This window comes from Dreissena polymorpha, chromosome 1 (assembly GCF_020536995.1).
Source record: "Dreissena polymorpha isolate Duluth1 chromosome 1, UMN_Dpol_1.0, whole genome shotgun sequence".
In the NCBI taxonomy this organism is placed as follows: domain Eukaryota; kingdom Metazoa; phylum Mollusca; class Bivalvia; order Myida; family Dreissenidae; genus Dreissena; species Dreissena polymorpha.
In genome coordinates this window covers 80840208-80858001 of record NC_068355.1, presented here as the reverse complement: position 1 = coordinate 80858001, position 17794 = coordinate 80840208, and the positions used below count along the sequence as shown (strand labels likewise).

Sequence of the window (17794 nt, the reverse complement as noted above, 5' to 3'; positions counted from 1 at the left end):
ATTGCATTAAATATTTTTTAACTTCGAACCTACATAAACAATGATTTTCATCGACATTTAATATTATATGGTTAATTTCAATTTATGTTTGAGTAAGGCAATTCCATTTCCTTATTATCGTCTTTATAATACTTGTTTTCAGCGTGTATAGTCGCATAGAATATATAATAGAATATAAAAAAAATCTGAATTCGTCCATATAACATATTCAAACTTAAATAACCCACACACCATCTAAAATATAACATATCCGAAAGTTATCGTCCGAAATACAGGCTTCCGAATAAGGAACTAACTTAACGCCCGATTCCTTATTCTGAGGCCATAATTTCGGATTCTTCAAATCGGATCTTTTTAGAATAGCATAGCTTTATATCCGTTATTAATGGCGATTTTTGTGTGTGTAAGATTTGTTACTTATATCTCTGGTACAGTTCTTGAAGTCTTATCTGACCCTGAACTTTGGTCAAGACTATCCATAAAAGAAAGACTGCACCTGAAGAAGCGGTCTAAGTGCATCTATAAGACTGAACATTTTCAATGAAATGCCTCAATATTTTATTTTACTGGCGTCGCACTGAAGTGCGGCAACTAGTATGTATTGCTTTTTTTTCGCTTATGGGAGGAGAAGTTATTTTACGGATCAATGTATATATTTTTGTTTTAAGAATATATTGCATAGTGGTGATTTTTTGTGTAAATAAGTGTAAATAAGTACTGCATTTGTGCCTATTACATTTATTACAACATTTATTGCCAATAATGCAAAGCTAATTGTTTTAAATAATAACTGATCACAGGGGAAAGATCACAGGGACTGGGCAAATACGAGAAACGTTTTGGTTTTGTATAAAAACAAAACATAATCAAATTATATTTATTTTGTGTTTTATCTAACAATAGCGCAGGCTTTTGCTGTTCGAGTTTTGGTTAACGCGTATTTTCTTCAATTTTACAAGACGACAGCAATGACACGGTCATTGCTTTATTGATCCCGTTACACTACAGTCACTTATTAACAGTCGGTCGATATCGCCGTATTCGGAAAGCGTTTCGGCTATAAGCGATATCTACGGTAAAGTCCGGAAATTATACTAAATACACGAAATAAATTTGTATTTTTTTTATTTAAGAGGATGGGGTGGGGGTTCGTAAACACATTAAAACTTTTACAGTGTTTTCATATCAATGAGTACTCAATCCCTATCGTAAATGAGCAACGTAAGAATAAGTTCAGAATCATCTCCCCTTGAAGTTGAGAAAAATATGAAATAACGCTTACAAGATGAAGCAGATTTTTTAAAACCTACACAGTTCTGTTCCATTAATGAAAACTGCACACGGATGCCAGTAAAAAAGGAAACCAATGTTAATAAAATGAACTATGAAATATTTTGGGGTTACAACACAAAATCATAGATAATGGTTATTTGGGGGTTATAACACAACACCATAGATAATGGTTATTTGGGGGTTATAACACACAATCATAGATAAAGGTTATACCAGTATCTTTTTCTATTTTGTTCAAAATAATCGGCCAATATATTAATATTTACAGTAGAAAAAAAAATCGTTCCATGTAACTTCATTGAGTGCCTTTTACACTGAAATCCCGACGCCCTTTAATGCTTTGCATCAATACTTATCTTATTTTATAATTGAAACGAAAAAGCGCGCATCCTAGCTGTAAAAGTGTGATTTCTTCTGATATATTTTTAGTACGCATACGCGTTTTTTCGCTCATGCAGACCGACGGTACATTCGGCGACTTTCAACCTCGGCACAAGACGAATGCCAATGTTCCGGACAGAGTTGTCATAAGTGCGACGTCACTGATGTCACAATAAAGCTAGGCTGAACCGGAAGCAGCGGCCACGGTGCCTCTATAAGACTGGAAAGTTTCATCGAAATTAATCTGTATTTCATTGTTGCTGTTGTTGTTTTTTTCATTGTCCATTTCGCATAACACAATTTGTCGTATGTAAGAAAATACAAACTTACCCTGATACAGTACAATACCAATACTATTAAGTAAACATTTAGCTGTGGGGAACCAATACGAAGACAAGGCAATAACACTTCACGCGTTTTAAATGCAGATTATTACATGTTTAGAATATATTAAAAAACAACAACATAATTTCCATATAAGTTGTATTAATACTCGATATATAAAAAGTTCAATCATGTGCATTGGCTTCCCCAAGTTATATCTCTACATCTTGGATAACAACATATTTTTTCAAATGTGAATGATTTTATTGTTTTTTAAAGAGAAAGGTATGTCCACGACGTTACTAAATTATATACACGTATAGCGTACTTGAGTGAACATGGGTTCCGACAATGACGTATGTCGACAAACATATCTCTAGCAGTTAGCATTCGATGCCTAAACATCGACGTATACGGAAATATTTCTGGAGATAATTTTCCTTTAACGATCTTTTATTAACTTTTTAATTTAGTAAGTGGGTATTTGCTTTAAATTTTGTTGATTGTGACACAGATTAGAATCAACAAATTTATGAAAAGATACACATTTAGCATCTTTGAAATAAGTTTTATATAAATGGCATTTTTAACAATAGGGTCAATGTGTTGCCTTCTTGTATCTTGTTTACAGATTAAATGAATATCGTTGTGTCACGTGACTTGTGTACATACTCCTGAATCCACCGTATTTGCATAAGTATGCACAAAACGCCCACCACGGTTATTTGTGTATTCCAGATTATATCAGAAGGGAGCGTAGCCATCAGTGCGACATCGCTGTCGTCATTCCTATAAGGCTTAATTAGCATGTTCAAAGAGTACACTATGCATATTGCATTTCACATTCCTAACAACGATCTTTCTAATGTTTTGTAAGCTAAAAGTATAAATAATGTAACCATTTAAAACAACTAATACGAACGAAATGGCAAGCCCATTAAATACGAATATTATAACATTCCACTAGAGTGCGTTAATCACAATAATTGCGATAATCGTAATTTGTATGCTCGCCCCAGCGATTTTGCCACGTGGCGTACTGGCTCGGTTTTAGGTAATATAACGCCCTGACGGGCGCTTGCGTCATTGAGAAGCTGAATCTCCTCGGACAGCAGTATTTCATCTGAAATAAAAATGAGGACTTGGATTCCATATATGATTGGCTTACATGTGGTGCTTATCCTTGTGGAGTCGAGATGGTGTTACGTAATTGATAATAAGGTAACTACAAAGTATAACTTGGTAAGTGTCGGTTGAATGATGCAGAGGGCTGTTATTCCCAAAGTTCCTTTAAGGGAAACCTGAACGTAAGTTGCACTTCGATGTCAGATTTCCTGTGGCATTGTTCCGGGCATATCTTATAATACATCAAATCGTTAAAATGACAATGCACAGATAGCGACATATCTCAATATGTTTGCAGTTCCACATGCACTGCAATCTTTTCTGCAAGAAAATTCCCAGACTCGCGGACGTCAATGCACGTTTAAAAACACGTAATTTAACGTAAAAACGTTAATCTTTGCTATTGTTTGATTCTCTCCGCCTCATATGAGTTTCCTGATTTGTGTTCTTTCTACGAAGTATTAAAAAAAATCCGATTGTGTTTACACAAGCTATATTTAATTTACAAATTTTTTGGAAATCTGATGTTAAGTCATTAATACTAGTATATAGTAACTTTATTTTCAGTCGGACCGTAATGTTCTGTGTAAACCATCTCGTATATGATGATGTTACGATATTGTAGTTTATTTATTTGTGATGATGCCATGACATTCAATAAAAGGATTGTACTTGTGAATAAGAGACCCAACCTGGGATTTTAAATAAAGGATCTGACACGAGTTGTCATATCATACCATATTTTATTAAACGAGTTCAGGAATTTTGTTAGTAAGCGAGCCGTTGGCGAGCTTACTAACGAATTTCCTGGACGAGTTTAATAAAATATGTTATGATATGACAACGAGTCTCAGATCTTTTTATCACATGGTTTTAAGGTAGCGCAACTCTAATGATTTGCCGCGATTTATTTTACGATCATTGCCGATCTTCAATGATCGGTTATTTCCGAGGGATGCATTTTTTTTTTAAACTTCGAATTTTGATATATGTTTACGTAATTCCTTTAGAATACATTATTTTCACAATAAATATTGACTTTGATCAAAATATCATCTGAAAAAATACGATTTCGCGATTTCTTCAAAGATTGACGAGCCTTTTACCTGTTTACTTATCGATATGTAATTTAAGCTATACTATGTGTCGTGGGCGAGTGGTTAAGGCGATGGACTGCAAATCTTTTGGGATCTCCCGCGCGGGTTCGAATCCTGCCCACATCGCATACTTTTTGCGACGCGTTTGATTTCTTTTTCTTGATTTAATAAAGCATATATGCTATGTTTATTGTTAAATATGTTGACATTTTTATGCACATCCTTCAATTTTTAAAATTAAAACAATGTTATGGCTAAATTGGGTGATTTACTGCTGAAAATACGAATGATGCATGTTGCCTTTTAATTTTTATTTCAAAAAGTAAACGGTAAATCTGTCTATTTCTTGGTATTTTTGCTGTATATAGTGTTTCTATAAAAACTACGTTTAAAATATAACTTAAATGATACTATTTTGAATTTTATGACACTTTGTTTTTAACCGACTCAATTTTTACTTGGCTGAAATAACTCATTTCATGGCGCTCTTCCATAGATAAAAATTTGTAAAAAAATAAATGTCTGTAAAAGAATACTTATTTCATCTTGTTTAAACTTTAAACACCTTTACTGCATCTGTAAACACCAACTGCATGCCCATATTTGGAAATTTGAATGAATTATGAAACTTTTATATACCCCATGGGTGAAAATAAACTGGACAAAAGCCGAGCGTGGGGTGGTTTTGAAAAAATCGGTATATTTTTTTAAAAAGCATGGAAAGCCTACCTACAAATTTGCATGTAGTTCAGTGAAATGATGCTGATAAAGAAAATAATTTATTATATTATATTTGGATATGTGCCCATTAGAGGTGCGCTACCTTAAATGAGCAAATTAAATAAATATTTACGCAAACATAATGATAAATCCCGAATGTTGTTTACATTTCGTGACGTCATTTGATGTTGCAACGTCATTTCAGCAAAACAACAAATGCGATTAGTCAATAAACGAAAAATAAGCCAATGAAAAAGCTAACATGTTGTATTACATGGGAAACAGGGTATAGCATGTGATAAAAGACAGTATGGGTTCCATTTCGGCATTGTTTAAGCGACGTAATTTGAAGTCATACAACTATGAGAAAAGACCTGATAACTACTATTGAACAAAGCTTGCCATTAATTGAATACTTATTTAAATATTGCGTTTCTTACTTAATTGTATTCATTTGTTTAATCCTGTTATATATTTTTCATTATTTTCTTTCTTGTAAATAAGTTGATTTGAGTTTGTATTTTTTATTTGAATGGGGTTTGTGCTAGAGATTGGATACACAACGTTGAAAGCGGTTTTATCAAAGAAAGAACAATGTTACTAAAATTATTTTCGTAACACATATTCGAATGTAATTGGGGTACATATTAAATCGTTCCAATTTCCACAAAGTCCCCTAATAAAAAAAAAACTTCAATCGTATGTAAACCACACACGTACAATTAACAAACTAATACAATATCTCGATACAACTTGTTTTTTTAGCAGTGCTCTCGTTTTGCGTCTATTCTAATCCCTGTACTAATCTATACTAGCATCACACCAAACTCCTGAACATGAATGCAATTATTTTTAGGCATCAAGGGGCAATATTTAATAGTTGATATTGAGGTACAAGTAAAGCGAAATAAAACGTGATCATTTGCCTGTAAATTACACGTTACTCGCTACTTGGTATTAAATTAGAACGAAGTTGACAGCATCACAGTTAAAGTATAAATGACTTATCGACTTTTCCAGATCATCATGTCTATGAAACAATCACAACTACACAAATCAAAACACAAATATAATTTACTGGTTGGGATGTGTTATTTATTGTATATTTTACATCAAATAGAGTAGTTACAGTTGTTTAAGTGTAAGCACAGTAAAACACAGTTTTTGTGTGTGTGTTTTTTTTTCAAAATCATTAAGACTATGGGAATCGAACTTGTACTCCTGTTTGTACTCATAGATATTTGAGAATATTAGACATGTATACATTTCCATATATATGACGCTTGTAGTTCAGTACTGTTATGTGTACTTTATAGATACTCTATATGCTGGTCGTCGCAGGTTTTTGAGGGCGACCGCAGACAAAGACGGCAAGGTTCCTCAAATTCGGAAGTGACGTGCAGCGAGCCTCTGGATGCCAAACGATACTCGATCAACATTCAGATGGGCATCGCCATCAACGATGATGCCAAAGCGGAGCCACCTAATATCTCCTTCATGTCTAATTCTTACTTTCAAGTGAGTCGCTGCATCTTATAATACGTAATAAAACCAGTTCTTGCGCATTTTATAGTAACGTACCGATGCTATTAGAGGAACCTAACACACATGCTATGTATCGTACGAGCTAATGTTCCACGTGCCCATCGTGCCTGATGATTTATTCCAGAGATCAGGTGTTAATAAGCAGCAGAAAATAAAATCTTATTTTTAATGAGACATATTTGTTCTTAACATCTATGTTGCAGGCAGAATTTCAAGAGTCTGCTTTGATATCTGGTATTGTTACCCATGACAGTTCGCAGATTGAGTCCAACGTTACGCCCTTCCAGATTGCGTACAGCACCGACTGCATCACATTTATCACAGTCAGTGACAGACACGGCGAGGCAAAGGTGACAATATTTTTTTATAAAGAAACATGTCAAGAGCACATTCCAAAACAAGGGAAAATTGAATGCTATTTAATTCCACACACATTTAAATCTTTTTTTTAATTTCCACCATCAATTTCGAAACCTACCAACCAAGCAGGAAAAGAACAAAAACACAAAGTCAAAACATTTTTATTTTACTCCTTTTTTTCATGGCACATATTTAATTGCAAAACTATCAGTACCTATCATCACCATATTACAAGTTACTGAAATATAAAATGTTTTAAATGAGTAGTACCGCTGTTGTTTTTGTTAAAAAAGTAACCCAGAAAGATTCAAGACCAAACTTCAGCCATTATCACAAGTATTAGCATGTACAATTGTTCGTATTGTTCTCAAACCGACTTCATTCAAAATGATAGCATTGAATTACTACCTACAGTAAGTGATCGAAAAACAAGGTGCCATTGTAACATTTTCAATTGACTATTTTATGTATAGCATTGTTTATAAACTTTATTACTTGATTTTGTACACTGTCAAAATGCTGTGTTTCATCGGTCAGGCACCCGCAATTCTTCTCGCCCGCGGACGCGCACAGAGGGCTGACAGCATTTTCTGGAGTTCAGGGGGCGGGCTTAATATCCAGTACAAAAAACACTCACCTGTCTGTCCGAAATGATTCATTCAATGCATGGTCAAAAATATTAAGTTAAACATTGTATCCATAGGAATATTACGGAAATTCGACGACGACGGTGATGTTCGATCAAGTGTTCAATGCTAGATGCGTGCGCATCATGCCGACCAAACGTTTTGGAGAGGACATAGCCATGAGGTTTGAATTGCTCGGCTGCTGTAAGTACATACGCACTATAAATATGACTTGCTGTTCCACGACCTGTACTTTTTTGCAATTAACACAATGTGGAGGCATTTCGTAATAGCGAAAACACAATAATTGATATAGAACAATCATTTGGTGTTCTATAATTATACTCATTTCATTACTGTCAGAGACTTTATAGATTCACAGTAATTACGGGTAAAATAGACCAATTGTCAATGCAATCATAGATGAATGATAAAACTGGAAAATAGCACGCATGGTAAGGTACAGTACAACGTCCCTGGTCTAGCTATGAAGGAAAAGGCGGAGAGCGGACACACAATTATACGATAATTCTTGAGTATGTATGACGAAGAACAATAATTACCGGTATAACACAATTTGATCAATTGGTTAGTGCATACATTCCAAAAGAAACAGCTATTACAAACGATTTCGATAGATTAAGTCATATTGTCTGCGCCTTTATAAAGAATATATGCGTTCTAAACTTGTTCTTGATAAATTTCCTATACAGAACCAATAATATATATCAGTCATACTGTTGATAAATTGTTTCGTCTGTGCTTTTCTCATTTCCACGTGAACTTGTATTCACTTTGATATTATACCATGTTGGCGACAGCTCCCGATCATTGCAAGGGATCCATCACACCAAGCTCCACAGAGTGCTCCGGCCCCGAGCTCCGGAAGTTCGTGTTTGACAAAGAGAAGATCATCACGTCGATGCGGATCACCCTGACCGCTCCAGCTACCGAGCAGGCGCCCGCGTTCAGTGTGGCCTATGCCAGGGCATGCAACTTTAAAATGAGTCAGTTCGTGATGGAGAACGAACAGCCGAAGGTAGGCGATATCCCGCCTAATGTGACTTAGTGCACGTACTTCTTAACGACCAACCGTGTTAATTAATAAACACATATATTAATTGATTTGAAAACATTTCGGTAAGGTTGGTAACGGCGCTTAAAGACCCAAAGACGAATGATGATCTCTGATAAATTTCAAGGGTTGTGGGGTGGGGGAATTGAGCAGTTACGGGTCACGCAAAACAATAATTCGACATTACAATTTAACGTGTTGTATTACAATTCACATTGCATAGCTTGATATGACGAAGTCATTTGACGTCATCAACCATTAGGTATTTTACTTATATTTGATGTTATGAGAACAAAACGAGAATGTGGGTGTGGAATCAAAACTGCGTCAGGACGAGTATGGAATGTGATCTCATCGTCGGTTTAAGGAGGTCATCACTCAGCAACTCGACAAACCGTTCAATTATTTTGCAATCAAGTCGATAGTATTTCAATATTTCACCGCCTCGGGGAGTTCACTTAACCCATTTCTTCCACGGAACATTCTCCTTTCATTTTGTCGTACCAACTGCAAAGCTCCAATGGCTGTCATATTTACGGCAGCTAATAAAGGTCTTACCAAGTCGTAGAGTTAAGCAAAATCTGGCGATATTTAAACGGGTCATAGATGTTATCATAAGCACATGACCGAATCTTATGTAAGACCCCTACGATTTGTTGATAAAACGGCCTCCTGGATGCAAAAAACATATAATGAAATTAAAGGTGAATATGTGATAAATACGTGGGTGTTATTATTTTAAAAATGATATAATGATTTGTTCAGGAATTTGAGATCCCGTACGGTGAAAGCTCGCTAGTGATAGAGGGGCCGGGGTTCCCTATCCGCTCCCAGTGTATTGCCGTGCTCGCCCGCCGGGAGACCGGTCTCTCCCAATTGGACGGCCATCCTAGAGACAGGAATCCATTGGTAGCCATGGAAACAGACGGGTATCAAGTGACATTCGAAGGCTGTGGTACGTGTTACATATTACCGGTACTAATGTATTGATTCTAATAAAATATAAGCAGCAGACGATAAAATGATATAATTATTGAAAGAAGCTTATGTTGTTGTTTAAAAAAAAAATTTAAGTTGCCAAAAATAGTCGATAAATAGTCTATACATTTAAGTAAAATAAAGTTTGCATTACATCGTAATCTCCAATATGGTTTCGGCTTTAATATGTGGAATCAAACGTCGAGAAATGACGTCAATGCAATTAACGTTTTGATTATACTGTAACGTTCCTTGCAATTATTCAACATTTCAATAAAGATGAAAAAAACTTGTAAAGGCATAATTAAATGTTGATGTTTTTTAATTATATCGCATTCCTTAAAAACTCCTAAAATACGCCAATACAATGAACTCATTTTTGTTATAGAGGCTTCTTTTGGAATATAAAAGCTATAGAAACAATGATTGTTCTGGTATAATAACAAGAATATTTATATAACCGTTTACTATTTTATGATTTGTTATTGGATATACGTGTCATTATAAAATTATTTGTGTGTACATTGCACATGACCTCTGTATTATATAAAGATCAATATTTTGGAACAAAAAAGTAATGGGTATCCATTTAAAAAGCATATAAGATGTACTACGGCTTTCACCCGCTCTATGTTTGGTTTTCAGATGCCTTGGCGCCGCATGGTAAGTTACGGTATCTTGCAACTACTAAGTTTATGATCTAACTGATAATCTTTGTTTATAATATCTTACGATTACGCTTATTTGTTCAAGTTGTCTTCTTTTGAAACAGAATAACAGTTAAAATGAGTGTTGCATTTGTGCCCACAAGCGTAGCTCCAGACCAGCCAGTAAAATTGCGCAATCTGGCCGGAAGCAAAAGGGACCGCGAAAACTTGATCGACTTTATAGCAGGCATGGTTCTGACAAGACTGAGCAAATGCACAGACTGGTCTGTAGCTATTGGACGCATATTTCATGAGACCCATTTTCGCATGAAGCGACTCATTTCGACTTATTGCCGTTCTTTTTAAAAATTAGTACAATTTACACCAATCGTCGGCAGGATTTACCTGACAAGTGACGTTTTTTTTTATAAATAAAGTGATTATTTGAATGAAAGCTTTAAAATATTCTTATATAAAAGATCAATCCATAAATGTGATTGTGTTATACATGTATATCTGTGTTAGAACCAATCTATTCGTGTGGAAATACCTACATTGTGGAAAACGACGCTAGGAAGCGCATTATTGGCGGCTCGGCGTTACTTAAGGGGGAGTGGCCGTGGCTGGTGTCACTGCACTTCATGTTTGGGCACAACGACACAAGTCATTTTTGTGGAGCGTCACTTATTCACCCGCAGTGGCTTCTCACCGCCGCACACTGCGTTAGGTGAGTTCGATTGTCAACGGAAATGGAAATATGGATACATAATAATCGGCTCACATAAAATTGTCCAGCGAAAGCTACAAGTAAATTGTTTGGACGTTTATGACCATATGTATAGTGAATCGTATTGCACCAAATTGTGTATCCTTCCATTAGGGGGGAGGGGGGTAGGATAGACAGGTCAATGCACTAGACCGCACGTACGTACGCACGTATCTCCGTCGTTCCGGATTTTTGTTTGGAGTATAACTTCATCATTAACCAGGAATTGTAAACATAAATTGCACACCTTTATTACCATAAGGACGTGTGAAAACAGCACATCTGTGTTTGGATTTAGGCCAAAGAATGTGGTCAAATATTAAACATGATATTTATACGCTTGTCCGGACTGTAATTCTATGTTTTCTTGTTTAACCCCTTTATGCCTAGCGTCGAGAAAAAAGGCCTTGGCAAACAGCGTAGACCCAGATGAGACGCCGCATGATGCGGCGTCTCATCAGGGTCTGCGCTGTATGCTTAAAGGAATTTCTGTAAAAAATATTCTAAATATAGAAATAAATATACTAGACATCTCTAATTATGGAAATAAATTGATCCAATTTAGAAGGATGTGAGAGTCCACTAGGCATAAATGGGTTTAAAAAAACGGGCATACATTATCAACACGTGGAGGTCGTACATCGCGGTGTCAATCCATTTCCCAGCCCAAAGGGTAAGGGCCCACCTTAAGCTAAAGGATCAAATATGGCCTTAATACAGCTTTTCAGAAGTCTCATTTCACCATTTCTCGGACAAATGTTTAGCGTTGTAATGATCACCGTTTGGATGCAGAGTGTCGATCGTATCACATGTATCCCTTGACGACAGGGTCACATCCACAGATTAAAGGTCAAGCTTGTTCAGACTTTAACTTTATTATGTATATGGCAGTTAAGAAATAACTTGCCACACGTCACGTATTTTAGATCACGGTTTGTACAAAAATGTAACCCTAAACCAGGGGTCAAATTTACATCTCATGGAAAATATCAATGTATGCAACTGTGTAATAACATGTATATTTGCCTTTAGTTTTTTTCGGCACACCCTATAGTCCAGTGTCCAAGTTAAGGATGGTGAAGGATAGTTTAAATTCTCCACAGGTTTACGTGAAACACGAGCAAAATCAATGCACCAGAATACGTGACGTGATACAAACGTGATCTTCTCTTGTTACGTGATACGTTATCAAAAGTAATTACTTAACCCTTTGCATGCTGGGAAATTTGTTGTCTGCTAAAATGCTGTCTGCTGAATTTCTAAAATTAGCAGTTTCTTCGATTTTTTTCAAAGAATACTATCAGAATAGCAAACATTTTGGATCCTGATGAGACGCCACGTTCTGTGGCGTCTCATCTGGATCCAAACTGTTTGCAAAGGCCTTCAAAATTCGGTTCCAGCACTAAAGAGTTAAACATATTTATGCCTGAACAGTATTGATTTCCGATTAGTTTCCTCGGTAATCCTGAAGACAAAAACAACATTACCGTGGTTCTCGGGGAGCACGTGCAGGGTCGAGAGGAAGGCACGGAGCAGACACACACGTTGGACAAGATAATCATACACCCAGAGCTCGTGCGTGAGTGGCTGCTCCTATATTAAATTACTTGTAGTTGATATACGTGACTGGCATAACCATTCCAATCTGCCATGGACTAGCACGGGCACTTTCCAAACCTTATACACCCCGAACCTTTCTTTGTGGTGCTTGCATGTTTCCATTTCAGTATATTACAAGCTTGCATGCGTGTGTTTAATACAAAAATGTATATCACATTTGAACTATATCACCTAATACATCAATGTATCTATCGTTTGCATCTGCAAATGTCATTTCAACTGCATCAGAACCCTGGAGGTTGAGTACACTAGAATGTGCTCATTTCTATGCATCACACACTTGAAGGTAGATATTCCTATGATACGCACCCCAACTCGTGTAACCTCCAGTGCATCGCATGCTTGCCAGTATCAGCTCGAAAGTATCTAACTTTTGTCAGTGTCTACTTCAGTATGTCGCACGCTTGTCGGTGCCTATTCTTATGTATCAAAAGTGCCTAAGTGTCTTCTCAAATGTTTCACACGCGTGCCTGTGTCCACTTCAATTTTTAGTGTCAGTGTCCAATACAATTAAAAAAAACACGAATTGCAGTGTCAACACCAACGTCTCATACGCTCGGCAGTGTCAACCCATGTACTTGAGGTCATTAGTGCGACGGTCAATGTATCTTACTTGAAATTAACGCATTTATGCCTAGTGTCAAGAAAAAAGGCCTTGGCAAACAGCGTAGACCCAGATGAGACACCGCATGATGCGGCGTCTCATCTGGGTCTGCGCTGTTTGCGAAAAGGAATTTCTGTAAGAAATATTCTAAATATAGAAATAAATATACTAGACATCCCTAAGTTTTGAAATAAATTGATCCAATTTAGAAGGATGGGAGAGTCTACTAGGAATAAATCGGTTCATACTCGTGCAATTTATACGAGTAGACACTGAAAAGCGTGTGATATGTTGGAGTTGACACTCATCTGCGTGTGCTCTATTGAGATTTATTCCAATGTCTCACATATTCGTCAGTGCAAATTCGTAACACACATTTACGTATCACCTAAAACAAACCCTACGTTTGCAAGTATCCCTTCCAATAAACGTGACGTGTGCAAAGAACACCTCCAATATATCAGATACTTACAGTGGTCCGTGTGCACGTGACAACTCAAATGTATCAGACGCCTGCATGTGTCATCCCCAACGTATCAGACGTTTGCGCGTGAATTTTGCAGTCAATGACTGGAAGATTGTCAATGATATCGCCCTGATAAAGTTGAGCAGGCCCGCTCGCATGTCCGAGTACGTGAACACCATCTGTATCGAGCCCAACTACACCGCGCCCGATCACAGCCACTGTGTCGCTGCGGGCTGGGGAGACTTGGTGGAAGGTAGGCTCGTTCATCATATCACTAAATAAAAACCGTTAAATGTTTAATGTTAAGAGATAATTTCATGTTTTTCAAAAGAAAGACAAATACTCAAACTATTCGTGTTGAACACTGGTTCGCTATTGCAAACCAATGATTATCAAACTGTATTTCTTCGTTTGTCAGCCATATTCCTGTGATTCGACAAAGGGCTTCAAGGAAAATAGAAACACACGAGCATCGGAATAATTACGTTAATCTGCTATAAGCATTCCTACCATATTTTTTTTACCAATACTACACCGAGAGCGGCGTTGGTTTTCAGGTGCGGGTGTGGGCGTGGAAATGCCGCACCATGCGAGTGTTCAGATCGTGCCCACATCTGTATGCGCAGACCGCGTCAATCTACATCCTGACAACCCATTCGTCATCGAGGACTCTGTTGTTTGCGCTGTCTCTGAAGGCAGGGGCTCCTGTCATGTAAGATTAAATTTACCACATGTGTAGTGAACTATCCATTGGCTTCTAAACTAAGAATCATACCGTCATTCATGTCCTTGTTTTCCGTGTTCCAATAAAATGTTTTTATATTGCCCATTATTTGCTTACTTTTCAATAATTGTTTGTCAAACATTTTGCTCAAATGACTAACAACGTCAACATAAAAAATATTTCACGCCTTTTATTTACTTTATCAATAATCAACAAGATTCTGAGAGTTCTCTTCCATTTATTATATGTAGGATCTGGCACGAGTTTTCAGAGCATACCATATTTTATTAAACGAGTTCAGGAATTTTGTTAGAAAGCGAGCCTTTAGCGAGCTTACTATTGAATTTCCTGGACGAGTTTAAAAAAATATGGTATGAAATGACAACGAGTGTCAGATCTTTTTCATCACATGCTTTTAAATGAGCAAATGAAATAAATATTTACGCAAACATAATGATAAACCCCGAATGTTGTTTACATTTCGTGACGTCATTTGACGTTGCAACGTCATTTCAGCAAAATATCAAAATGCGATTGGTCAATCGAACGAAAACTAAGCCAATGAAAACGCTAAAAAGGTATATTACACATGTCATCGTGTAAGATAAAAATATTCGTTATGGGAATGGGAAACAGGGTATGGCATGTAATAAAATGTGTCAGTCTGTCATCTCAGATCATACCTTATTTTACTCGTCAAAAATTTCGTCAGAACTGCTATAAATGAAATTCCTTAACTCGTTTAATATAACATTGTATTAACTTACAAGAATGGATCGAATTACTATACTTCTTAAAATGAAGTACTTTATGGCATTATATGGCACATCCCATTCTTTTCTAGGGCGACTCGGGCGGCCCGCTGGCGTGCTTCCATGACGGCCACTGGACCCAGGTGGGCGTGGTCTCGGGGGGCATGGAATGCGCCTCCGTGCAGTACCCCGGGATATACACTCGCGTTAACCACTTCTACGACTGGATACACAATGTCATTCTGGAAAACTAATCCACCACAGCTCCATGACACTGTTCAACCACGACGCGATGGTTACCGCAAAACTATTGGTGCATTAAGAAGATACCGATCGAAATGTTGATCGGAACAATGTTAAATGTATAACCCTTGCTACGATTATACTTTTACGTCAATCTTCTTGATTTTACACATCATTTAAAATATCAAATGCAACCGTTGTATCTATTTTTATCGATATATTTAAGCAACTTAACTAAAAGCTTTAGTTATCTTGTATTTTGCCTTCTCTAGTTCACCAAACTATCGGTGCCCCTTTTTACTCTGATCAATGAGGTCATTGTCCACGAAAATAAGATATTACGCGACATTTAAATCCTTCTTACATTTGCGTGATGCATGTTAGTTAAGGGTCGTTCCATAGAAGCCTTTTGTTTAAAAGAAGTATCCTCTGTAAGACAATCCAGTTGAGGCGGAAAGTGGCGTCCCTGATAAGCCTATGCGGACTGCACAGGCTAACAACACTTAACGCACATGCATTTAGCCCGGTTTTCATAAAGCGCGACTCGTAACATCCACGGACCTCATAACCTGAACCACTTAATAAGGTCTGCGTAGTCGAGACAAGCCAGCGCATTGGCCTTGTCTGAATAGGAGATACGCTGTCTTCTTTTGGGAAAACCCGTCCGTGACTCAATAGCGGAGACGATCGCTCCAGCCAAGACTGCGAGGATCCGCAGACCTGGATGATTCTTAGTGGAAGAAGTTAATTCATGTCAAAACTATGTCAGAAAATGACTGGGCTCACCTTTGTTTGGCAATGATCTATACATATGCATAATTTGACAAGAATATTTTAAAGCCAATTTTTTCATTTACCACATAGTATTTTACATTTCGTGAAGTACACATGCACCTTAAAAACTATATTACGTGCAGCCATGCGGCCCGCGAAACGTGTTAATGTAGTCCCTTATGGACTCCCTAGTATATATGCATATTGGTACCATTTCCTTCATACTCAAATGTATAAAGGTCTGTAGTGAAAGGTGGGCACTGATGCAAGGTATGTGAAGTAGCTGACGATCTCTAATTGAAACTTGTTTATTTTAATGTTGGGAGATTCGGCATGATGAGCCATCACCATTGTTTTCTTCAGAATGAGTGTCAGGCCGAACTCACCATTCCTTTGCAAATAAGTTCAACTGTCTCTGAAGTTCTGTTTCAGTTTGGGTGAACAGAGCAGCGTCATCTGCAAACAGCATGTCACTGATCATCACCTCCCGTATCAAGCTCTTTGCCGTCAGTCGAGCTATGTTGAACAAGATGGTTAATAGTCAATCTCTGCTGACAAAGTCAAACGCTTTTGTATATGAAGTCCAAGAAGGGGCTTGTGTTGCTTTCTGCACTTTTCATTCAGTTGTTTGATAGAGAAAATCATATATGTGGTTTATCTCTAAGCGGAACTCGCACTGTGACTATGTGTACACTATATCAGCATTCTTCTGAAGTCTTGTCAGGACGACACTTCAACCACAAACCCAGGAGGGATATCTCACTTCAGTCGCTTATGTCGCCCATTTTCTTGTACCGGGTAATGATGTTGGCATCTGTCATGTCCTGAAGTACCGCTCCTTCGTACCAGCACTGACAGATAAGATTGTGCAGATGTTCTAGGCGCACACTTGTCCCACATCTGATGACCTCTTGTAGTATGTCATATTTCTCTGAAGCTTTTCCCGTCAAAATGTTCTCGATTACTTTCTTCAGTTCTGCAACAGTTGGTTTGACGTCCAGTTCCATCATGAGAGGGAGTTTTTATTTCGGTAAGGGCTGAAACTGTGACACGGTTCTGCAGGGAGTACAATTCGGAGTAGTGTTCCACCCAACGCTCCATATCCTTGTCGGGGAATCGTTCAGATTAGTTCCCCTAGCAGGTAAAGTGAAGGGGTACTCGAACTTGTCTAAGGTGCTCTCCTGAACTAGTTAGTGGTAGAGCGGGGTTACTTACTTTCTCGTAAATGTGCGTCACCTTCCAAATGCTCCTGGGCTGGCCGTTGACACTCATATATGTTTATTCACCTTTTGTTAGCTCTTATTCTTCGTACTGATGATTTACTCAGACCCCCCTCATCAAGGAGTCAGAATTAACGTGACAACAAAGTGGGGGCCTTATTAGTCGCCGACAGGCCGACCACGATACAGATTGTACTATATTACGTTGCGTTGTGCTAGTAGCAGGTAGGCCGATCAGCCTTGCATGACCAATGGTTCTACCAAAAACTCTTATCATAGAAAAGGAAGTAATGCATACCAGTTGCTGCATCCAAATAATTGCTGTCCGTTATGCAACTTTGCAATTTTCTTGAATGTTATAAAAACGAACCTCTTTTGTAACCTGCAAACGATATATACAAATAAGAAGAGTATTTGTATGATATTAGTGGTGCAATATTTTTCGCTCAACCAA

At 37.4% G+C, this 17794-nt stretch overlaps 1 protein-coding gene across 2 annotated transcripts; it reads left to right on the top strand.

Annotated features, from left to right (window-relative positions):
• The first annotated feature begins 3069 nt into the window (after positions 1-3069).
• LOC127837503 (plasminogen-like) lies at positions 3070-15586 on the top strand. 2 transcript variants are annotated; one of them, XR_008029321.1, is made up of 13 exons: positions 3070-3219; positions 6282-6458; positions 6689-6835; positions 7549-7675; positions 8293-8510; positions 9312-9501; positions 10170-10187; positions 10697-10898; positions 12389-12516; positions 13725-13880; positions 14185-14339; positions 15196-15465; positions 15504-15586. XR_008029321.1 is itself a non-coding variant. In XM_052364651.1 (12 exons), exons 1-12 carry the CDS (start codon positions 3133-3135, stop codon positions 15355-15357), a joined length of 1767 nt encoding a protein of 588 aa, XP_052220611.1. In that variant the 5' UTR covers positions 3070-3132; the 3' UTR covers positions 15358-15586. The 2 variants fall into 2 exon arrangements, 1 of the variants encoding a protein (XP_052220611.1); XM_052364651.1 differs by having other exon boundaries at positions 15196-15586.
• The last annotated feature ends 2208 nt before the right edge of the window (positions 15587-17794 follow it).

Excerpts from the sequence above, each read along its gene's own strand:
- LOC127837503 (XM_052364651.1), top strand. The coding sequence starts at position 3,133 with ATGAGGACTTGGATTCCATATATGATTGGCTTACATGTGGTGCTTATC. Across the intron at positions 6,836-7,548 it reads ACAGACACGGCGAGGCAAAG|GAATATTACGGAAATTCGAC; the intron begins GTGACAATATTT and ends TTGTATCCATAG. Across the intron at positions 12,517-13,724 it reads CATACACCCAGAGCTCGTGC|TCAATGACTGGAAGATTGTC; the intron begins GTGAGTGGCTGC and ends TGAATTTTGCAG.